Here is a 24,458-nt window from a genome sequence, read left to right as displayed (position 1 = left end):
TTTGTTTTAAAGCAGCTGTGCTGGAGTAGACTTGTGCTCAAGAACTGACCAAAATAGCTACTGGATCATTCCCTTGATTTCAATTTTTTACCAACCTTCTTATCCTTTAAACTTAGATTTTCTAGTGTGGGTGATAACACTTTCACAGGGAAAAAAAATTCAAAGCAAAATGTAGCTACAGTCAATATCACTTGCTACTCAAAGACAGCAAATCTGCAGAAGTACTATATTAATTAAGAAATCATTTGAATGAACTTGTGCATGAAGTACACAGATTAACCCACCTTCAATCTCCTGTTCGCGGAGCTTGCGTATAGCAGCTCTAATCAGTTTACGCTCCTCATATTCACCTGCATTTCGGAGCTGTCGAAACACAAAAATCATCATCAAATTCACTAAATTGAATTGAAAAACATGAAGCTAATAATGCAAAGAAAACTTTCTAAACAACACTTCAAACAATTCTTTATAAATGGATGAAATCCAACTGACGGCTTTGGGTTTTACAGGACCATTTAACCAGCTTCCTGCTTGTATCACCATTGACTAACCTTCCCCATTACATGTGCAATTGGTAATTCAAATGGAGTGAGGGATTCTGTACTCTGTCCTACTATTCCCCATACTGTTGCTCCAACAAAATGACCCAGCTTAATCTGTGTGTTAATGGCAATTTAGTGTTTGTTTTCTTTATCTCTCTTTAGCAACTGCCTTTGTTTAATGCCGCGCATGTCAAGCACCAGCTCCATAGTTGCAAAAACAAAGTTTAGATTCAAGTTCAAGAATTTAAAAAAAACAGGTTTTTGAGTTCAATATATCTGAATTTAAAATCAGAGCTTTAATGATTATTGCTGAGATCTAAACAGTTCATATTACAAGCTTTTTGCGCCACTATATGCCTTCCTGTTGTAGTTTAAGCTATTCCAGATCTATTCCAGACGAGGCGTCACTTCCCATTTCTCAGTTCCCCACTGAATCAGTGGAAATCCCATTGGTATCATTCAAGTCAATGACTCAAGTGTCTTCCTGAATGAGCATTAATATATGGCTGTATCACACGTCCTGACCTTGGTTGCAAGATGATGAAAGACCTGGAGAAGGGCTGTTATTTAGCAGAGTCAAACTTCAACTGTTAGCACCTGTCAATAAACAGAAATCCTTGTGACTTATAGCTACTCATGGCTGTAAATTATAGGCTTCCCAAGAGGCAAGAAACAGAATATTTTAAATTTTAGAACTGATTCAAATTAGATTGGGCTGTATTGATAAGGGTGCGTGCTTAACACATGGGAGCAGGAGTGGGAAAGCAATTGTCTTCAGTTGCTACTGGCCAGATGTGCAGAGCAGTAGACCATAGTGTCATGGTAACCCTTAGAGATAATAGAAGGAAGTCAATGTGCATTAGAAATGTGATACTAACTATTTTAGGGCCACAGCTACTCATGTGCATATAAGGTCCCAATTCACCCAAGAGCAGCCCCCCACCCAACATATCTCAGTAATGCCAATGATTTATCATAGTCATTAACAACAGTATCTCACATTTATACAGAACCACTAATGTAGAAAAATGTTCCACGGCGCTTCACACAAGCATAAGGAAATTAAATACATGCTGAACTAAAGAGGGAGATATTACAAGGGGTGTCTAAAATCTCAGTCCAAGCGATCAATTTTAAGCTGGCTGGCTGTCAGATGGGTAGGCCTGCGGCACCAGGCTGCAGCCGGGGAGCAGAGAGGTGGGAGGTGGGAGGAAGGGATTGGAGGCCGGGGGAGGGAGGGTGTTGGGGGCCAGGGATCGGAGATCGGAAGGCCGGAGGGGAAGTCCAAAGGCCGGATGGAAGATCGGAGGCTCATTTGGAGGGGGGGGGGGGGAAACAGATCGGAGGCCTCGGGGTGAGGTCGGAGGCCCAGGGGGTAAGATCAGCAGCCAGGGGTGGGTGGGGGGCGAGTTCGAAGGCCTCGTGGACAATGTCCCCCCTAATTTTTTGAGGGTGTGCGGCCCATTCACAGTTTCGCGCAGGCATGAAATTTAACACTGAAAAAGCCAGTCCCGGGCTGCACAGCTTAGAGGGAGAGTTCCTTGTAGGGGAGGTTGGGGGTGCAGATCGGAACGGTGTGAGGGTGTGTCCGATCGCAGGCGGTTGGCGAGGCAGGTACGCTGGATCCAGCAGGTAAGTGGAAAGGTACTTACTTCCTGGATCCAGTAGTGTTCGCCTTCCTTTAGCTGCCGAGTTTCCCGAGGCCCAGGTAAACCAGCCGCCCAGAGTTAAATTGCTTCAAAATGATGCACGCAGCCTCCCACGGAAGTGGGCGGGTTGGGAGTCGGGATTCAGATTTCTAAGAATTTAACCTCCCACCCGACCCAAACCCCCTTTTTTGGGGTTAAAATTCCCCCATTGAAACTGATCCATGCAACAGCATGTAGTTGAGGAAGAGCAGGGAGCCAAAGGATGGATCTTTGGGGGACTTTCAAGGTGACAGTGAAGGGTAAGAAGAGAAGCCAATGGTAATTATATTCTGGCTACAATCAGATAGTTTAGATTTGAACCAAGCAAGGGCAATTCTGCCCCCCATGGCAACAGAGAAGTGGCATCCATCAAAGGTGGATGGTGTGGTCTACTTTGTTTGTGACTTTGGTTAGAGCCGTTTCGATGCTGTTGGTGGGATGGAAAATGGAAGGATTCATGCATGTAGTTGCAGAAGAGATGGTCATGAATCTGGGAGACAACAACACATTCAAGGATTTTGGACAGAAAAGGAAGATTGGAGATGGGGTAGTGCAACGATAGAGAGTTCAAGGTTTTTGAGGGGGCGATGAGCTGTTTTGAAAGTAAGGGGGACAATGATGAGTAGTATGAGCCATTTACAATGTCCTTGCTGACCTAAATTGGTTCTCATCCTCATGTTTAAATTCCCTTCATAGCCCAGCCCCTCCCTGTAGTGTATGTGCCTTTAAGAGCCCCAGGTGTGCTGCAATGCCGGTAATGGCCACTCGGGCTATATAAGCCTATATATTGTGTATATCCGTTAGAACCCCCCCCAGACTTTGCTTAGTAAACACCTATGAACCAACTCCTGTCTTCAGTGTCTTTATCAACACACGGACACTACAGTGGCGACGAAGTGGAAACGGACTTACCTGCAATTCGGCAGCACCTCAAGGACATCAATTCCTCGGGCGTCCAGAAGACTCAAGAAAGTGAGAGAAGCTGTGGTTTCACCAGCTGGCCAAGCTGGTGGCAGGTACTGCGCTAATCCTTCCTGGGCGTCAGGCTGGGGCTCCAGCGGCTGGCTCTACAGCTGAGACAGGCAGCGAAATCGGAGGCAAGCAATAACGGACTGGGAGGGAACACTCAGGAGACGGCCGGTGCGGCAAGCAGGTCAGCTTTCAGACCTGTGAGAAAGTCCGGCGGGAACGAGTCTCCAACTGTAAATAAAGAAAAAAGAAAAAAAAAGAACGGAAACCGCGGGAAACAGCGTTGTCATCGGCAGCAGCGGCGGGAAAGCGCGGGAAGCGCCATATCTTTGCTACAGAAAAGAAAAAAAAGCGCGGGAAGCGCCATATCTTTTCTGAAATGCCTAAGTCTGGCAATATTGATGCTTTTGATAGCGAAATAGAAGATTGGACCACATACGTGGAAAGAGTAGAGGTATATTGCACTGCAAATGGAATAGAAGATGAAAAAAAAAGCTTCAGTACTGCTGAACCTAATGGGCGCAAAGACATACGGGCTGTTACGAAATTTAATCACTCCAGCCAAACCAAAGGGCAAGAATTTTAAAGAAATTGTTGATACCCTGCAGGAGCACTTAAACCCAACACCGCTGCTGATAGCGGAACGATTCAAATTCTTCAAGAGAAATCAACACAAGAATTAAAGTAACGCTGATTACCTAACCGAATTAAGAAAGCTATCAAAGTACTGCCAATTCGGGGCAGGACTAGCAGATTATCTTCGAGACAAATTCGTTTGCGGACTCCTAAGTGAAGGAACACAAAAAAGGCTGCTTTCTGAAAAAGATTTAACATTGGACAAAGCTTTCAGTATGGCTGTATCATACAAAGCAGCAGCAAGAGGAGCTGCAGAGATACAACAAAAGACACAGGACTTCGGCACCCATGAAATGACACAGGGTTTCGAAAGATGTTATCGCTGCGGCAGATCCACCCATAACCAGAGGGACTGCTGGTTCAAGGACAAAGCATGCAGGCAATGCAGAAAGATTGGACACATTGCACGGGTATGCCGATCTGGACAAAATAAATCCACAGACAGAAAAAAAAATCAATAAAGAAAAGTACAGGAAGGTACAAATGATGACGGACAGTAGCTCCAAAGACCAGAAGAGCGATAGCGACTCCAAAAACAAGAGACTAAGCTGTCTCAAATTACATAATGTACTTGCCAAAGATGATTACCAAACCATTTGGGTTACCCTCACGATAGCAGGGTCCCCAGTTAAAATGGAGCTAGATACAGGATCAGCTCTAACCGTAATAAATCGACGGGATTACGAGAGGCTATTTTCGCATATACCTCTAAAAGACACATCCATTATCTTAAAAACATATACGGGGCAGAAAGTATACCCCAAAGGAAAAATAAGGGTGCCTGTTGTATACAACGGCAAAGAAATACAAAAGTTGTATTTATACATTCTACAAGATGGTGGTCCACCGTTATTGGGACGTGAATGGATCAGAAAGATACGTTTAGACTGGCACTCCATTCAGGCACTGACGGTGACCAGTAAGAAAAAAAACAATGATGACATCATACCTGAACGATTAAAAGACATCTTGGCCAACGCCAAAGAAGTGTTTCAAGAGAAACTGGGAACCTTGAAAGGCATCACCGCCTCAATAAAAGTGGAAGATGCAGCAGCAATTCCCAAATTTTTTAAGGCAAGACCGGTGCCATACGCAATTTGTCCAGCAGTCGAGGCAGAACTGGAGAATTTGGAAAAGGCAGGCGTAGTATCCAAAATAGCTTGGAGCGAGTGGGCAACACCCATCGTTCCAGTCATGAAAAAAGCATTGAATAATGATAAATCTGAGGAACAGAGAAAAATTCGCATCTGTGGAGACTTCAAGGTGACTGTAAACCCGGTCCTTCACACAGTACAGTATCCTCTTCCAAGAATAGAAGATATTTTCGCCTCACTATCCGGAGGGAAACGTTTCACCAAAATTGACTTGGCACAGGCATATCTACAGATGGAGGTTGAGGAGGCCTCTAAAAAGTATCTCACGATAAACACACACAAAGGCCTGTACCAGTACAATCGACTGGTTTTTGGAGTAGCATCAGCTCCAGCTATCTGGCAAAGAGCTATGGAGCAAGTCCTGCAAGGGATTCCGGGGACTCAATGCTACCTAGACGACATCCTTGTAACAGGAGAAAACGACAACGAGCACCTTGCCAATTTGGAGCAGGTGCTCACTAGGCTGAAAGAACGGGGCCTACGAGCAAATCGCCCCAAGTGCGAATTTTTCCAAAATCAGATATCATATTGTGGCCACATAATTAATAAGGAAGGGTTGCATAAGTCACCTGAAAAAATTGAAGCGGTCATAAAAGCCCCAGCACCTGAAAATGTTTCACAATTAAGGTCGTTCCTGGGATTAATAAATTACTATCATAAATTTTTACCGAACTTATCAACTCTTCTACACCCTCTTAATGAACTTCTACAAACAGGAGTGATTTGGAAATGGAACGAAGACTGTGAACGTGCCTTCCATAAATGCAAAGACTTAATCACATCCGAAGTAGTTTTGGCTCATTACAACCCATCACTGCCAATCAGACTGGCGTGCGATGCATCCCCTTACGGCATAGGAGCAGTATTATCCCATAAATTCCCTGATGGCTCAGAACGGCCGATAGCTTTTGCGTCACGCTCATTAAACTCAGCTGAGCGTAACTATGCCCAAATCGACAGGGAAGCACTCAGCCTGGTATGGGGAGTGAAGAAATTCAACCATTACCTACACGGACAAAAATGTACCTTGTTGACTGACCATCAACCCCTCATCTCCATATTCAACCCTAAAAAGGGTGTTCCCATTATGACAGTGCAAAGGCTACAGAGGTGGTCCCTTTTTCTAGGGGCACACCAATACAACATAGAATACAAAGGATCAAAAGAGCATGGGAATGCTGACGGTTTATCGCGCCTACCGTTGCCAACGGTAGAAGAGACACCTACAGTAGACCCAGTAGAGATGTTCCACTCTACCATAGTGGAATGTCTACCAGTAACAAATTCTGCCATTGAAAGGGAGACGAGAAATGACCCGACTCTCTCACGGGTCTACGATTTAACAGTGAAGGGATGGCCAGCACATGGCGAACCACTGTTGCCAGCATTCTCGCAAAGAAGAGAACAGCTGTCAGTGTGCCGAGGAACCTTGATGTGTGGATCCAGAGTGGTGATTCCACCCAAACTCCAGGATAAAGTGCTAAAGGAGCTTCACGAGGGGCATCTGGGTGGAATGAAAATGAAGAACCTAGCTAGGGCGTTTGTATGGTGGCCAGGTATCGATGGAGACATCGAAGAAATGACCAAGAGCTGCCTAGGATGCCAGAAGGTCCAAAACGCTCCACCACAAGCCCCTCTACATCCATGGGAGTGGCCCTCATCTCCCTGGCAAAGGGTGCACATGGAATTTGCTGGTCCATTTATGGACTCAATGTTCTTAATCGCGGTTGATGCACACTCCAAGTGGCCGGAGGTAATAAAGATGTCCTCCACCACCACGGAAAAAACCATCACAGTATTAAGGACCATATTTGCCAGGAATGGGCTGCCGGAACAGATATGTTCTGATAATGGACCGCAATTTGTGTCCGAAGAATTCAGAAAGTTCTTAAAAACAATGAGGTTAAGCACTACACGTCCGCCCCATACCATCCCGCCACCAATGGATTGGCTGAAAGGTTTGTCCAGACCTTCAAGAAGGCCATAAAGGCCATGGGTAATGAAGACATAAAACTTCAGCACAAGGTGGATAGCTTCTTATTCGCATACAGGAATGCAACACATATGGTTACCAACCAAACTCCCGCCATGATGTTCTTCAATAGAAACCTAAGATGCCGGCTGGATTTGGTCAAGCCCAACATCAGAAGAGACATGGAGAACCGGCAGTTTCAAGGCATGAATGAAAGGCCAACTAGAACCTTCCAGATAGGTCAACAAGTTTTGGCCCGGGACTACCGTACCGAGAAATGGCAGCCTGGAACTATCTGCACACGACTAGGACCACTGATGTATACCGTGGACATCGGAGAAAGCATAATAAGGCGCCATGCTGACCAAATCATAAAGTCATCCGACAAGGGACAACCTACACCACAACTCTATACGTCTAACGTTGAAGTAGAGATACCCATATCTACCTCCGATCCGGTGATACTGGAACCCGATGAACCCGACACTGGCATTCAAGCCGAATCAGCCTTGCCAAAAGAACCTACTACACCACCAGAAACTACTACACCCCCGAGGCGTTATCCGGACCGAGTCAGGAAGCCTCCTGAGAGACTGACTTATAATTAATTAACTACAGCAATGTGTATATTATTTTTCTTATAACATGTAATTAATAATTACTTAAAATATGATGTACTGGTTAGCTAAAAGGGGAGGAATTGTAGTGTATGTGCCTTTAAGAGCCCCAGGTGTGCTGTAATGCCGGTAATGGCCACTCGGGCTATATAAGCCTGTATATTGTGTATATCCGTTAGAACCCCCCCAGACTTTGCTTAGTAAACACCTATGAACCAACTCCTGTCTTCAGTGTCTTTATCAACACACGGACACTACACTCCCTATCTCTGTCAGCTCTCTCAGGTGGACGCACTATTGTGAAGATGAGCAGAGGAATTCTCCTGGTGTCCTAGCCAACATCTTTCCCTCAACAAACACCTAAAACAGATTCAACAGCAAAATACTGCAGATGCTGGAAATCTGAAATAACAACAGAAAATGCTGGAAACACTCACTAGGCCAGGCAACATCCGTGGAGAGAAACAGAGTTAACGTTTCAGGTCTGGGACCCTTCGTCAGATGATTCTCTCTCCACAGATGCTGCCTGGCCTGCTGAGTGCTTCCAGCATTTTCTGTTGTTACCTAAAACAGATTATCTGGTCATTTATTTCATTGCTGGGTGGTTGCTGTGCCTAAATTGGCTGCCATGTTTCCTACATTACAGAAGTGACTAAACTTTAAGGGTCATTGACCTGAAACGTTAATTCTGTTTCTCTCTCTACAGATGCAGCCTGACCTGCTAAGTATTTCCAACCTTTTCTGTTTTTATTTCAAAAGTACTTCATTGGCTGTAAAGCGCTTTGGGACATCCTGAAGATGTGAAAGACACTACATATTTTCAAGTTCTCTTTTTAAAATAACTGCATGCACAATTCGCCCCATTATTGCCTGATCCCACAGTATAAATCTAACAGACTCAGCAACAAGGGAACCAGTAAAATTACTGAATCACTTGCACTTTATTATAAAAATAAGAATTAGAGAGCTGAAATAATGTTATGCAATCATTAACTAAGGGGCAGCTTTTGGTGTATTATATTTCAACAGTGCGTGAATTCAGCTCTCATGTTATCAGACATAGGAACTCCCAGTTGATATCATCCGTATTTAAGTTCCTTTAACAAGAAAACAGATGTTGTTCAATAGCAAATTTTTTCTCTCCAGTCTCCTTAGGCCACGTATCCTGGAGCCAAGTCAGTAGGCAGCCAGTACCGTTTTTAGTTGAGTGGTAGTGGGGTGGAAGGTTAAACTTCTGTACCCTTCACTGCCGCTGTGTCACCACTGGTACTGCAGCAACTATTTTTTGCCAAGAGATACTAATGTTGTGACTTCCTCATTATCCACATTCTTCATTCACAAAAACAATAAGCATACCTAGAAGACTGAGAAAAGATGGAAATTAACTAAGTTAACTAAGAGGCAAAGTGCCTGGAACACTCATCTGTCTCAACTGTGCAGCGGAAAAGTCAGAACAGCCCAGACATTTCATTAGTACAGTTAGTAGAATGGGACAGGGCTTTCCAATTCACATCACCACCGTGTGTCTTTATATGTTTTGGTAAAATTTAGCAAAAGAGACTGCATCCATGGAGAGGAGATAATGCTACAATAGCACAGTGAAATTAGTGGGCCTAAGCACTCAGAGTAGTAGAATGCCTGTTTTTCTTCCTTTCCCTAAATATATTTCATATACACTTTATCCACGGCTTTAACAGGATTTTCCAAAACCAGCATTTTGGCAACATAAAGAAAATTACTTGCAAAAATATGACAGGGGCTTAAGATGTATAATTCTTGCAGCTAATGATGAGGACTCTACAAATCTGTAATCATCAGTACAAAATGAGTACTAATACCAGCAAAGTCCACAACAAAACCTGGGAAATTGTGCAGTGGTTAGAAGGTCCATAGCTCAATGTTTAAATGTACTCCCCGGTATGGAGCTAAGCCACACAAACCAAGAAGATCTCAGGTATGATTTCCAGTCTGTGTTAAATATTGTGACTTCCTTATTATCCACATTCTTCATTCACAAAAACAATAAGCATACCTAGCAGACTGAGAAAAGATGAAAATTAACTAAGTTAACTAAGAGGCAAAGTGCCTGGAACACTCATCTGTCTCAACTGTGAAGCGGAAAAGACAGAACAGCCCAGACATTTCATTAGTACAGTTAAATTAGCAGATCTCAGCTGAGGTGGCAATGGGAGTGCTACAATTGGCCTCAGTGCCTTTGGACTAGGAAACAGTAAACCAGTCAGCCAGGGTTAGCACATCATATTGCTCCAGTAACTCTTGCTAGAGTGTGGATGTCACGAGAGCAGGATTGGGCAAGGCCATGATGGTGTCCAATCCCTCCCCCAAGCTGACAATCACTATCTATGGTCATACATGAAGAATGGCTTCTTGGGTGAGGTACAGAAGAGTATCCTATGCCCATAGTACTGCAGCATAGCACAAGTCAGCACCGTGAGGTGCAGAAGGGGCAAGATTCTACATAGACATCCACCTTGATCCCTGTGGTTGTGGCACAGATCCAGTACAACTACCAGCACACCATGCGCAAGTCCACCGCTGCAGTTATGTCTTTTACTTGCATCCTGTTAATACAGTACTGCAGTTGCTTGTAAAATCTGGTCTTAGCATGAGCCATGTCTAGAAATATTACTCAGCGCCTCAAGGAGAAATAAAAAGTGACCAAACAAGTCTATCAGATTACACATTATTTTATTAAAATAGAAACCGTGAACATACTGGCACCATGACTGGAGCTAAAGTGATTGCAATAAAGTGGATGATTGGAGGAGATGGAAACTAACAGTACTTCAAAATGGCACATAGTGCTTATAATTGACAAATATTTATAATACAGGTAGACTATCCTTTATCCGAACTTCCGAAAACCGAAAACCTCTGAAAACCAAAAGTTTTTTCGTTCAGCGTAAGTTGTGCGCACGACATGACCCGAGTGGCGCAAAACATGACAGGAGTGGTCCTCCAGGGCCCAGAACAAGAATTCCTGCAGATTGTCGACACGCCGGCCTTCGCTCTCGATGTTAAGTGTGACTGAGGGAGCTCTGCCTTTCCCTGTGAGCAGGGCAGAGGGTCACAGAGTTCCCTCCTGGGTAGGAGATTGCAGGCCGAGCCGGGCAGTGTGAAGGAGGTACCGGGAGAGTGAACCCAACAACACAGCGGCCCGTCCGATAGCTACAGCGGCCCGTCCGATATGCTGCCGTTCTATCCAAACTTCTGGATAGACCAGCGCTAATGTTGTCAGATACGAAGGTTTTCATCTCCGTATCTGACAACAAACACTGTTGCTCAGCAACAGCTTGTAAACACTTGGCCCGCTTGGAAGCGTCTCTGGAGCTGTTGCTAAGCTACAGAGACGCTTTCCAGAGCCTGCCGTATCTGACCACAAACACTGTTGCTCAGCAACAGCTTGTAAACACTCGGCCCAGTAGCTTGGAAGCGTCTCTGAAGCTGTTGCTAAGCTACAGAGACGCTTTCCAGAGCCTGCCTGTGAAAAGAATGCTAGGAGTTTCCCAGTCTGAAATAATACCTTCTGTAATCCGAAAATTTCCGAAAACCGAAACACAGCTGGTCCCAAGGTTTTCGGATAAGGGATAGTCAACCTGTATTTAACATTTAATTTATTATAGCAACTATATAATTAAGTGCATATTAACCAACTTATACTTTGTTTAAGACAATTTTTGTACTTTAAAAAAAAAATAGCTTTCAGATGGAGGGAGCACTGATGGTTTTTTATTTCCAATTTTTTTTAAACTGAATTCAAATTCTCAAACTTCTAAGGTAGGATTTGAACTCACATTCTCTGGATTGTTAGTCCAGGCCTCTGAATTACTAGTATAGAAACATAATCACTACACGATCACATCATATCCAGATGAATGATTTGGATTCAGAAACTTCATGCCACTAAGAAACAAGAGAGACATTCAAGCGCTGAACGCAATGCAGAGAAGAGCTGCGAGGGTGATCCCTGGTGTCAAACGTCTAAGTTTCGTGGAAGGACTGGAGAAACTTGGGCTTTTCAGCCTGGAAAAGAGACAACAGGTGATCTCAAAGGCGACATACAAGATTGTTACAAGTATAGAAAAAGTGAACCTGGAATATTAGTTGAAATTAAAATGCGGGAGCAGAACGAGAGAACACAGGTTCAAACTAGTAAAAGATAATTTTAGAACAGAGATCAGGAAATCCTTCTCCTCACAGAGTGATTAGCGTGGAATTATCTTGGAAACAATTGGATACTACAGTGCAAGAAAATTAGGATCTTGGTGGATGGATTAGCATATGCCAAATGGCCTTGCTCATCTGTAATTATCTTAAAATCATTGTTAAAATGCATTACTTTAAATATAAAACAGCTATAAATTTAACATAATATAGGAACAGGAATAGGCCATTTGGCCCATTGAGCCAGATCCACGTGCTGTTAGCCACGGCATGTCTCTCTCTTTAATCCTAATGTTCTTGCGGTTTCACCATATTCCTTAAAATCCTTACTTCCCAAGTCAGTATCAATCTTCCTTTTAAACACCTCCATTGATTTTGCAAACAATGTAGTGCTTCTGGATGGTACAGCTCCAATTTTCACTAGTTCTTAAAACTTATGCACTTTCCAAATAATTTTGGTGCATCATTGCAGGAATGAGGGTTATTTCTAAATACTTGTTAGTGGTTTTTTTTGTTCCTTTCCCACCATATCCTTTTAGGTACATTTCCCAGCTAAGATGGATGGTAGGTTTTTCAGCCAAGTGCTTCAAGGTGTACAACATGCTCGAGGCTGACAATGCCTCTGATTTCTGTCCTCTCGCTGTGTGGGAGTACCTCACTTTACCCATTTGCACAAACAAAATTTTTTATAAGTTAATTTGAAAACAGCATGTGAAAGGATGTTACTGGTGATGCCAAGGATATGGCATTTACAATTTGGCATCCAGCAAGTTGCCAGGTTATTCTGGTTTATATCTCAATTGGCACTGGTGTGAAAGAGTCAGAGGTAGATCTGGTTTAAAGTGGAACCTATTCATCACCTACAAGCAGATTACATTCAGAAGTCTGACTGCAACTGACTACGAGCCAATAAGACCCCTGTGTGCCAGTATAAGCCGGGCGCGAGATGTACTTTACCCTATTAAAGCTCAGCAGGATACCATACTTTCCTCATTGGAAGCATAGTTTATGCATTTTAAAAATTATTGACAGATGTGGACAATAAAAAAAAATCACCATCTGTTAAATCTTTTCTTCTGGCTATACATAAGTAGTTTTCAAAGGCTGGAGGAAAGCAGTGATAGTCCTGATTACAGATCAGTATGGCTGAGCAACGCACAAGAAACCTCCAAGGATGAAGGGGTACTACTACTTCTGTCGAGGGCTAGAATACTTCATCTTGCTGTTTGAAGCTTCATACCCTTTGGCGACAGCAGTAGCATTTGTGCAAATTCAAAAAGTAAAATAAATTGAGATAAAAATAAAACTTTCTCTCCCAATGCCTCGTGAAATAGCAGAGAATACATGGAAAATAGCTGAGCCGTACAAGCTAGGTCATATGTGATCTCTATTCTGTGCTGATTTAGCTGGGACATAGAAGGGACACGACAACTGGCCTCAGTGTCCCTGAGTTAGAGAATGGAAATTGGCATAGGATGCTGGTCTTGATGGCAGTCTAGTGATTCCTAACTTATGAACAAGGCTCACACATGAATAATGGCACTTCCAGCACTTGTGAAATCGTATCCCAGCAAAGAGTCAACACACTTATGAAAAGAGAGAGGATAAACTTGTTGAGAAACAAAGAAAAATAGGAATGCTGTAAATCTTAAATAAAAACAATACTGTAATTGAGCCAGCCTCAAAGGCTAACATTTCGGACAAGATTCTTCATCCGAAATGATGAATTATAGTCTTGTAGGAATTATTTCAGGAAATTGTTTTCGTCAGCCGTTCTTTACAATACTATTACAAGCATTCCTTGCTTTTGTATATGGCTCCAGTTTTATATTACAAAATTGTGGAAAATTATTACTTTCTGTGTGCTACCTTGATACATCAAGGAGTTAGTGCACTAAGTCATAAGATCAGGAATGTTTGATCTCTAGGCTGAGATAGCTGATCTCAGCTTCTACAATTGGCCTCAGTGCCCATGGGCTAGGGATGGGGGCGATCTGAAAGGAAAGTCAGCTTGCATGTTATCCAGTGATTTCCTGCTGGAAAGTGCATACAAATGGAGACTGGGGCAGGAATGCTTGTGCTCAGCTGTCAGAATTCCTCCTTGAACACGATGTATGCTCACATGTGGCCGTCAGTGGAACTATACCTTATTTAAGTCACTATCTTCAGGAGAGAAGGGGAGAAAATCTGGAAGGGGAAAACAATTAGCAGAATTCAAGATTTGGCTCGAATAGGGATTGGCTTCCAAGAAGTGTCTTTAATCCAAAAAGGGAGCATTAAAGCTTCTGCTGTGTCTGAAACATTCTGAAATTCTTTTATTGTCCTATGTCATGCAAACAATAAACATCAGAATAAATGCAATGAGGTGTCAACACAAGACAAACTTAAATGGTCCTCTTCTAAATATTAAGATATTTAATCAATGCCAAACTGTTTTCCCAGTTCCCACAATACTCCAAATGGAAAGAAGTGATGAATTGAGCTTGAAGCTTTTGTAATTACCCGTGACCAGCCCAAAGATTCATTGTTCCACTGATAGATGTTTTTAGAAAGCTCGTTTCTTGCGTCGTTTCCGTAACAATGCCAAGGGGGGTTTCTTCAGCCAGCCAGATATTATTGGCCCGCTGAAACAAGCAACAAAAAGGACTACACTGACCTTTTTCCTGTCATTTCAGAGGACTGGGATTGTTCCAGTTCTGCCCCGCAGATTCCCTCAGGGCTCAGAAAAATTCTGTTTTAATTACCCTGAAACAGATTTATCACTTTGCTAAAAAGAGTACATCATAAATTTCATTCTTGAAACCATAGTTAACAGGCAAATTCAAACCAAAAAAGGTGAAATGTCTGAATATTTTTTGAACTTTCTGGAACAGGCAAACATATTATGGAACAAATATAGTGGCTTTGCACAACTCAAGGATCAAGGCAGAATAACTACCTGATAAGCGTCTTCTTCATTCTTCAAATTATATGCATCCTCCCCATATAGTTGGATAATAAACTTTCATAGATTCTGGGGAAATCACTTGCTAAGCACACAGATGAAACAGTCATGGCATTGCAAATAGATGGTACCACATGTGGTTTCCCACTACTGCTTTGTATAAAGCCCAAGACTTATGTCACTGCACAGTTTATTTTATCCTAAATCTAAACTGACACTAACCAGTTACTATTAACCCCCTACCCTCAAAAGTGTACGGTTTCAGGGCTTGTGGGGATGAATGGGTGGGATTGTGGTGTGTGAATGTTACATATCCTTAACAGAATAAAGAAAACCCTACCATGCAGGTAGTCTATCTTTTTTCTTCATTCCACATCCTTCACATGTGGGCGCATGTAGAAAGACACGGATTAATCAAGGATAGTCAGCACAGATTTGTTAAGGGAAGGTCGTGTCTGACAAACTTGATTGAATTTTTTGAGGAGGTAACAAGGAGGGTAGATGAGAGTAGTGCATTTGATGCAGTGTATATGGACTTTAGCAAGGCTTTTGCTAAGGTTCCACATGGCAGACTGGTCATGAAGTTAAAAGCCCATGGGATCCAGGGCGAAGTGTCAAGTTGCATTCAAAACTGGCTCGGAGACAGGAAGCAGTGGGTAATGGTTGATGGGTGTTTTTGTGACTGGAAAGCTGTTTCCAGTGGGGTTCCGCAGGGCTCATTACTAGGTCCCTTGCTTTTTGTGGAATATATCAACGATCTTGACTTGAATATAGCGGGTATGATTAAGAAGTTTGCAGATGATACTAAAATCAGCTGTGTGGTTGATACCGAAGAAGGAAGCTGTAGACTGCAGGAAGATATCAATAAATTGGTCAGGTGGGCAGAACAGTGGCAAATGGAATTCAATCTGGAGAAGGGTGAGGTAATGCATTTGGGGAGGGCTAACAAGGAAAGGGAATACACATTAAATGGTAGGACACTGAGTAGTATAGAGGAACAAAGGAACCTTGGAGTGCATGTCCACAGATCCCTGAAGGTAGCAGGCCAGGTAGATAAGGTGGTTAAGGCAGCATACGGAATGCTTGCCTTTATTAGCCGTGGCATAGAGTACAAGAGCAGGGGGATTGTGCTTCAACTGTATAAAACACTAGTTAGGCCTCAGCTAAAGTACTGTGTGCAGTTCTGGTCACCACATTACAGGAAAGATGTGATTGCACTAGAGAGGGTACAGAGGAGATTTACAAGGATGTTGCCGGGAGTAGAGAATCTTAGCGATGAGGAAAGACTGGATAGGCTGGGTCTGTTTTCCTTGGAACAGAGGAGGCTGAGGGGGGACCTTATTGAGGTATATAAAATTATATGGGGCATAGATAAAATGGATAGAAAGGACCTATTTCCCTTAGCGGAGGGGTCAAAAACCAGGGGGCACAGATTTAAAGTAATTGGGGGAAAGTTTAGAGGGGAAATTTCTTCACCCAGAGGGTTGTGGGGGTCTGAAACTCACTGCTTGAAAGGGTGGTAGAGGCAGGAACCCTAATCACATTTAATAAGTAGTTGAATGTGCACTTGGGATGCTCTAGCCTGCAGGGCTACGGACCAAGAGCTGGGAAGTGGGATTAGGCTGGATAGCTCTTTGTTGGCCGGCGCGGACACGATGGGCTGAAATGGCCTCCTTCCATGCTGTAACTTTCTATGATTCTATCTATGATTCCAAGGACAACATGGGATTTGTGGGTGGGGGTGGGGGGGGGCGGTGGCAGGGGTGCAGGAAATTGGGCTTCAGAGACGCCACTTAAAGTCAGCCAGCGTCCCTTACAGGGGATATGCACTGTGGCTGCAGACAGCAGTGAACGCTTGTGAACACAGAAATGGCTGCAAGATCTGTAGATCGGGCCCTATCTCTCTCTGCTCCTTCTTCGCATTACAAGATAACCCATGTCCCTCTGTTTTATTTCAGGTGCTGAAAAAGTTACGGCCGCTGTGCCAGTGCAGGAAGTGGAGGCCAGCGTTCCTGAAGATACAGCAACACTTGATCTAACCTGAGCAAGCACCAGCTCAGAGACTAGGACCACCCACACTTTAGAGGGCAACTTCAGGTGATGAATCACCAGGTACAAATGTACAGGAGCTAGGGCAAGGGGATAGCTGACAGAGATAATTAGAGCACATACTAGCACTGCTGCAGACAACTCAGACGCTGACTTCGAGGGGCCAGTCTACTGAAGAAGGCTAATTAGCATACACCAGGGAATGCTTGGTGCACTGGGCTACCTGCCAGCCAGCTCGTGCACATTGGCTCAGAGCATGGAGGAGTCCAGCTCCAACTTGTGTCGGGTCTTTGCGCAGGCCATGGAGACCATTCTGTCCAACATTCTGCTGGTGGTCAGCTCCATGAACACCACAGTGGTGTCCACCAAGCAGGAGCCTCTGCTGACAACTGTCAACAGCGTCCATGTCAGCTCACACTGCTGCTGTGGCAGCTCACACTGCTGCCAACTTGGCTCTGGAGGCCAGTGTTGACGGGGGCTTCCTGGACGTCACATCACTCCTGCATTCGAACAAGCAGTAGAATTGATCAGGCACAGTTCCAGGAGGAGAGTGGCCTTCGTTCCATGGGAGAGGCACCTGCTGTCTTTGCTCAGGGTGACAGCATGCCTGGCGCCCCACCATCCACTCCGCCAGTGCCCTTGTTAGTGCCAGTCAGCTGGGCCAGAATGGTCAGCCCATGCCAAGATGCTGCAGTCTGCATCCAGGTCCTCAAGGCCCGGAGCTGCTTAAGATCATCCACCACGGCAATTTGAAAAGTCCTCAATAGAAACTCAGCAGTCTTCCACCTCCCAGGTTGCAGCCATTTGGGATGCACCACACGGGAGCACTAGGATAGATAAAGAGGCACACAAGACAGGCACTAACGTGTTGGCCAAGGGTGATTCTTAATTATTCCTGTTAACTATTATACACGGCTGGAATTTTTGTTTGCTCATTCTCTGGATATGGGCATCATTGGCAAGGCTGGCATTTATTGCCCATCCCTAGTTGCCCTTGAGAAGGTGGTGGTGAGCCACCTTCTTGAACCACTGCAGTCTATGTGGTGAAGATACTCCCACAATGTTGTTAGGTAGGGAGTTCTATGATTTTGACCCAACGCTGATGAAGGAACAGCGATATGTCATCGAGATGGTGTGTGACTTGAAGGTGATGGTGTTCCCATGCAGTTGCTCCCCTTGTCCATCTAGATGATGGAGGTTGCAAGTTTGGGAGATGCTGCCTAAGAAACCTTGTGGGACTGTTGGTGTATTGGGGTTGGGAGGGATAGTTCCAGGAAGCGCTCTTGGATGAGTTGCTTTCTAAGAGCTCTGGCAGTTAGGGGTACTGGTGGTCGATGCTGCTCATGCTCTTTCTCCTATTCGTGCCCTGAAATTAAGCAGAATAAGACGACAAACCAGCACAAGCCTGCAAAGAATGGATGAACCTTTAAATAGCACTCCCGCAGGTCCTTACTGCCTGTTAGGGCCACAATTGGCTGGGCTACTTTATCAGGCGCTGGGTCAGACCAATTTCACAAAACGGTTCTGCAACAGCTCGCTCTATGAACACCACAGTGGTGTCCACCAAGCAGGAGCCTCTGCTGACAACTACTGAGCAAATCTGTAGGGAAATCGCAGAGATGTGCAAGAGCTATAAAGTGGCTGATATTGGGGGACTTTAATTACCCAAATATCGATTGGGATAATGCTAGGGTAAAGGGAAAGGAGGGGGAAAGAATTTCTGAAATGTGTTCAGGAGAATTTCCTTGACCAATATGTTCTTGGCCCAACTAGGAAGAAGGCATTGTTGGATCTGGTGCTGGGGAATGAGGTGGGCCAGGTCGACCAAGTGTCTGTGGGAGAACACTTGGGTACGAGTGATCATCGTATCATAAGATTTAGATTAGCAAAGGAGAGGAGCAAGGAACAATCTAGAGTGGAACTTCTAAACTGGAATAGGGCTAACTTCAATGGGATGTGAAAGGATCTAGCCAGGGTAAAATGGAACCAAAGACTGACAGGAAAAACTGTAACAGAACAATGGGTGATCTTTAAGAAGGAGATGTTCCAAGTACAGGCTAGGAACATTCCAACAAGAGGGAAGGGTAAGGGAGCCAAAGCAAGGGCTCCTTGGATAACAAGGGAGATAGAGAAGACGATGAAACAAAAAAAGAGGGTATATGATGAAGGTCAGGTGAATTCTTCAAGGGAGGATTAGACCAAATACAGTAAGTTGAGAGGGGATGTGAAGATGAAAATAAGATTGGCAAAGAGAGCATATGAGAGTAGAATGGCAGTTAACATAAAAGGGAACCCAAAAATCTTCTACCAACATGTAAACAGTAAGCGGGCAGTAAGAGGCGTGGTGGGGCCTATTAGAGACAAAGAAGGTGATATACGCTTAGAGGCACAGGGCAGGGCTAGAATACTCAATGAGTACTTTGTCAGTGTTTACTAAGGAGGTGGATGCTGACACAATATTGGTAGAAGTGGAAAAGGTAGAAGCAATGGAAGGGGTGAAAATTGATGTACTAGAAATTGATGTACTAGAAAGGCTGGGTATGCTTAGAGTGGACAAGTCGCCTGGTCCAGATGGCTTGCATCCCAGGTTGCTAAGGGAAGTGGGAGAGGAGACAGCGGAAGGGCTTGCCATCATTTTCCAATCTTCCCTAGATGCGGGGGAGGTGCCTGAGGATTGGAAAGTGGCAAATGCGACACCATTGATCAAGAAAGGGTGTAAGGACAATCCTAGTAATTACAGGCCGGTCAGTTTAACATCAGTGGTGGGTAAAGTTTTAGAAACAATAATCAAGGAAAAAATTAGCAGGCACTTGGAGAGGTTTAAGCTAATTAAGGAGGAGCCAACACGGATTTGTAAAAGGCAGATCGTGTTTGACTAATCTGATTTGGGGGGGTGGCAAACAGTGATGATGATACCAATCGACTGCAACAGGACACAGAAAGGCTAGCAGAATAGGCAGACAAGTGGCAGATGGAATTTAATACTGAGAAGTGTGAGGTGATGCATTTTGGCAGAAGGAACAGGGAGAGGCAATATACACTTAATGGCACAGTTTTAAAGAGTGTGCAGGGACAGAGGGACCTGGGAGTTAATGTGCATAGGTGGCAGGACATATTGAGAGAGTGGTTAACAGAGCATATGGGATCTTGGGCTTCATAAATAGAGGTATTGAGTACAAAAGTAGAGAAGTTATGCTGAACCTTTATAAAGCGCTGGTTAGGCTACAACTGGAGTATTGCGTCCAGTTCTGGTCACCACACTTTAGGAAGGATGTGAAGGCCCTTGAGAGGGTGCAGAGGTGATTTACCAGAATGGTTCAGGGGATGGGGGATCTTAGCTACAAGGACAGGTTGGAAAAGCTGGATTTGTTTTCATTAGAGCAAAGGAGGTTCAGGGGTGATTTGATAGCGGTGTACAAGATTATGACGGGTTTGGATAGGCTAGACGGGGAAAGGCTGTTCCCACTAGTTGATGGTACAAGGACTAGGGGACACAGATTTAAGGTTTTGGGCAAGAGATACAGGGGGGATGTGAGGAAAAAAACTTTTATACACAGCGAGTGGTGAGGACCTGGAATTCGCTGCCGACGGATGTGGTGGAAGCGGAGGGGGAGAAATTTGGTGGGCTGCGCCACCAGTTAGCGCCTACAGAGGGCACTCAGTGGCTTTAGCGCCACTGGCCACGCCTCCCGCGATATTTAGCTGGGGCGCTAATGGTGGCGTTAGCCTGTTGCGCTGCGCCGCCACCGATGACGTCATCGGTGTGCGCAGCGCCCGGCTACCGCCCCGATCGCGATATTTGGCAGCGACCGCCTCTGTAGCGCCGCTCGCTAATCGCGCCTGGTTCACGGGGCCTACCTGTGGTGGCAGTGGCACAAATTAAGGTGGAGGTGCGGGGCGGCCGTTTTTTTCGGCGGCCGCCTGCCAGCACCTCCGTCCCCGGCCTCCTGTTCTCCCCCCGCGGCATTGCCAGCTGTTTTCCGAGAGCCCGGCATTTCTCCTCGGTGGCGGGCTCTTTTGCCGGCACTCGCGATCACTCATCGCGCTGGTGCGGCCCCCTCCCCCTTAAGAATGGGAGGAAGGCCTACAGTACCGCAGCGCACACGCTGCAGCACGTTGCACTGCGATATTCAGTTTCAGCGCCCTAAGAGGGACGCGGAGCGCCTCGAGCCTCGCCCCGTGTCCCTCTTGGGGCGCTCAAGCTGAATTTCCGACGATCGCTGCTGCTCCGATCGCAGCACAAAGTCTGGCGCCCAGGCGAGCTTGGCGCCCCGTTTGCGGCTCCACCCAATTTCTCCCCCTCAATGTTTTCAAGGGGAGACTGGATAGGCACTTGAGGGAAATAAACTTGCAGGGCTATGGGGATAGAGCGGGTGAATGGGACTGACTGGCTTGCTCTACAGAGAGCCGGCACGAACTCAATAGGCCGAATGGCCTCCTTCTGTGCCGTTATGACTCTATGGGGGAGAAATTCAGTATCGCTCCGTTTGGGGCGCAATAATTAGCCGGGCGCAAAGTTTAGTGCCTGGCGCTAATTATCGCCTCCTACTGCAAACTTGGCTTTTATCGCCTCTGGAAGTGATTGGAGCGCTAAATCAGGTGCTACACACCTGTCTTAAGGCGCAAAGGCTGAAGAGAGAGGCGCTAACTCAGAGCGCGGGCGAAGCTCATGTGATGTCAGTCAACAATGGAACACAGACACACTGGCGCCGGCCAGTTCTTAAAGGGGAGGGTTGATCTTGCTCTCCATCCACACCCTGCTCATTGCAGCCTTGAATCTCAGCCTGGAGAGACCTGTACATCAAATCTGCTGGAAAGAACAATGGAGGGACCCAGGGAACGAGCTCAGAGTGCAGCCCCCATAGTCTCTTCTAAATCGATGCAAGGAAGGTCAAATCAAAATGAACCTGCAAAGTGCTGCCCAGTACCCAAAACTCCTTCACACAGTGTTGAATCTCTCCCGAAGCCTCTCTCTCTCTCTCTCAGAATGTGTGGTGCAACAATGTCGCCGACAAAAAAAGGCAGGAAGCGGTCGCCTGTAAATAGCGCTCCCCCAGTCCCTTCCCGACTGCAAAACGTTCCCCTCAACCTGTCATTGCTAGCGGCAGGCGGTAAGGCAAGGGGCGCCACTCAATATCCAGTCCAGGACGCTACCGGGGCGTTGCACGCTCGACTGATGTCACGATCTGCGGGCGCAGGAGATTGTGGCGATAGTGTTTAACACCACCGCAAAATGTCTGGTCAATTTCGCGAGCGCTGCAAACATCGCCGCATCCAGGCGTTAGTTCCTTTGAGCCCCATTAGCGCTAACAGGAGGCGCTAAGCAACCAAATTTTCCCCCTATGACTATAACAAGCATAGGACCCTTATTTAAATATTATAATGAGCATTTTAAATGCTCTGGCACACGCCTACAAAGGAACCCAATCTAATATGGCGGGTGGCACATTTGCGACATGGAATGAGAATGGCTGGTGTGGGAAATAGAAATGACACAATGGTGGAGTAGAGATTGCCTGAAATGGAAAATGTTCTACTTGCATCAACTTCCCCCACCTTGGCGATCACAAATTTTACATTAAAAAATTAATCTGCTTTTGTTATTTAATGAGTGTACCTGACCTGCTATCCTGCTCAGATATGAGAACACTGGATGACAGCTCCCTCTTTAGGCAATGTATGGAACAGTACTGTAAAAACTATCTTGAGCCACTTTAATACGGAGTTCAGATCCCAAAGGACCAGTGTTCAGTGAGATGACCCCCTCCCCACCGCATTTACACTATTCAATCTGGTTCCCATATCCTAGGAGACCCAATTTTTTTCGTGGATTTGTGATTCTGCCAGCAGTATAAGAGAGCCAGACTTAGTACCCTGTAGTATAACTGTGGGCCGCTGGCCACAGACACTCATGTTCCAGAATCTGAACTAAATGAGGACAACTGTAAAAACTGTTATTGTTCATGCTAAAGCTCAGGAGTCAAATCGATACAGGAAGATAAAGGAGCTGTTCACCAATACACACGGGGCAGTTCCATTAATGAGCTCATTCCAGATTACAACATTCTATATTCTATTTGTACTGGTGGGCAACTCCACTAAATGCCTCTATCCATCATTAAAATATATTATTTTGCCAGTATTTTTCCCCCTCTCTTCTCCTGAAAGTGCTAACTTATGTTCCGATATTGTTCCATGGGCATCAGCCAAGTAGCAATTCTGCTACTGTGAACTTAGACAGTGAGTGTCGTCAAACTGCTTGACCATGTAGCATTACAAGCCCAGTGCTGAGATCATTCAACATTCAAACACCCACATTTTCTAGCAGGATTGATAGCAATCAGAAGCCAAAACCTTGGGTGATTTTTCCCATTCCTGGCGCTAGTTTCTAACTACACCCTGGCTGAGACCAGCTAACCCAGCACAGACCTGGATTCAAATTTGATATCTTCTGGTCTGTATACCATCATACCACACCGTATTAATTTATCCAGTAAATCAATATACAGTAGCTCCTACTGGAAAGTAAATGTATGAACATCTGCCGAGGACAAGATCAGACTGCATTGTTCAATGCCTTATTGGTACACATTATTTAAGCTTATGCATTCAAAAGGTAATTGGATATATACTTGGAAAGGAAAGATTTGCAGGGCTGTGAGGAATGAGCAGGGGAGTGGGACTAATTGGATAGCTAATTCAAAGAGCCAGCACAGGCATGAATAGCTTCCTTCTAGGCTGTACAATTCTATGAAGAATGGCCATTTAGGCAAGGTACCAGATGTCTGCCAGAACCAGTGGAACTGTAACCTAAGATGAGTCACTACCTTCAAGAGATGAGAGAAAACTAACCAAAAAAAATTGTACTGCCAGAAACTTGGTATCAAGTCAAATTGTTTTTTGTCTGGGAAATGATGAGTGGGAACTCAAAAGGGAGAGAAGAGAAAAAAAAAGAGGTCTTAGGAGCATTAGGCAGTGCTGTTCTCATACTAGCAGCAAACTCTTCACTTACCAGAAATGCATTTATTTTTCTAAACTGCTTTTAGCAGAAATAGAGATACCAGCTTCATACCACTGGTAAGATCTTATTATAGTAAGTCAAATCTGAGAAGAACCCTTGTTTAACAAACCAAACAAACCCAAAAGCTGTTGTTTTCCTAGCAGGAACCCAATAGGAGTCTGGATTGGGGAACCCAACAGGGTTTACCAGTTAGCAGCCTTTCCTTGCACTGCAAGTTTTGCTCTGGCACCAAGTTTGCAATTTTGCTGTTAAAAAATTTGGGTTTGCTAGATATTCAGTGAGGTTCAGCATCAACCACTTACTCCTGTAAGTGGACCTGGCGTGATCCACAATCTGGAGAGTACCTTTATTACCCGATATCTGGTTAAAATGTTAGAATGACCAAGGCATAGTATAAGACCCCTCATGTGTATTTGATATTGTGGACTCACAAGTGCCATTACAGGTACACTATCCCTTATCCGAAAGCCTTGGGACCAGCTGAGTTTCGGTTTTCGGAATTTTTCGGATTTCAGAAGGTTTTACAGGAAACTTTGTGCTATCCGGAGGTGAGCTATCCAGCAATCTGGAGCCACCGGCAAAAATCAGCAGTCGTTTTTTATTCTTTTTATTTTTTTATTTTTGCTTTGTTTGAACAGTCAAGCTGTGCAAGGTCTGTAGCTATAGCAACAGCTTCAGCTA

The 24,458-nt window shown here is 44.9% G+C and overlaps 1 protein-coding gene across 9 annotated transcripts in view; it reads right to left on the bottom strand.

Moving 5' to 3' along the window:
- smtnb (smoothelin b) overlaps positions 1 to 24,458 on the bottom strand; it is a 382,571-nt gene that overhangs the window by 228,999 nt on the left and 129,114 nt on the right. For all 9 annotated transcript variants that reach the window (XM_085961407.1, XM_085961413.1, XM_085961405.1 and 6 more), the window contains exon 4: positions 285 to 363. In XM_085961407.1, the coding sequence (XP_085817533.1) occupies positions 285 to 363 (79 nt within the window). The remainder of the gene's footprint in view (positions 1 to 284; positions 364 to 24,458) is intronic.

Source organism: Somniosus microcephalus, chromosome 19 (genome assembly GCF_052327205.1).
Source record: "Somniosus microcephalus isolate GS21.2 chromosome 19, FLI_Smic_1.0, whole genome shotgun sequence".
In the NCBI taxonomy this organism is placed as follows: domain Eukaryota; kingdom Metazoa; phylum Chordata; class Chondrichthyes; order Squaliformes; family Somniosidae; genus Somniosus; species Somniosus microcephalus.
This window is presented reverse-complemented; position numbering and strand designations above follow the sequence as displayed.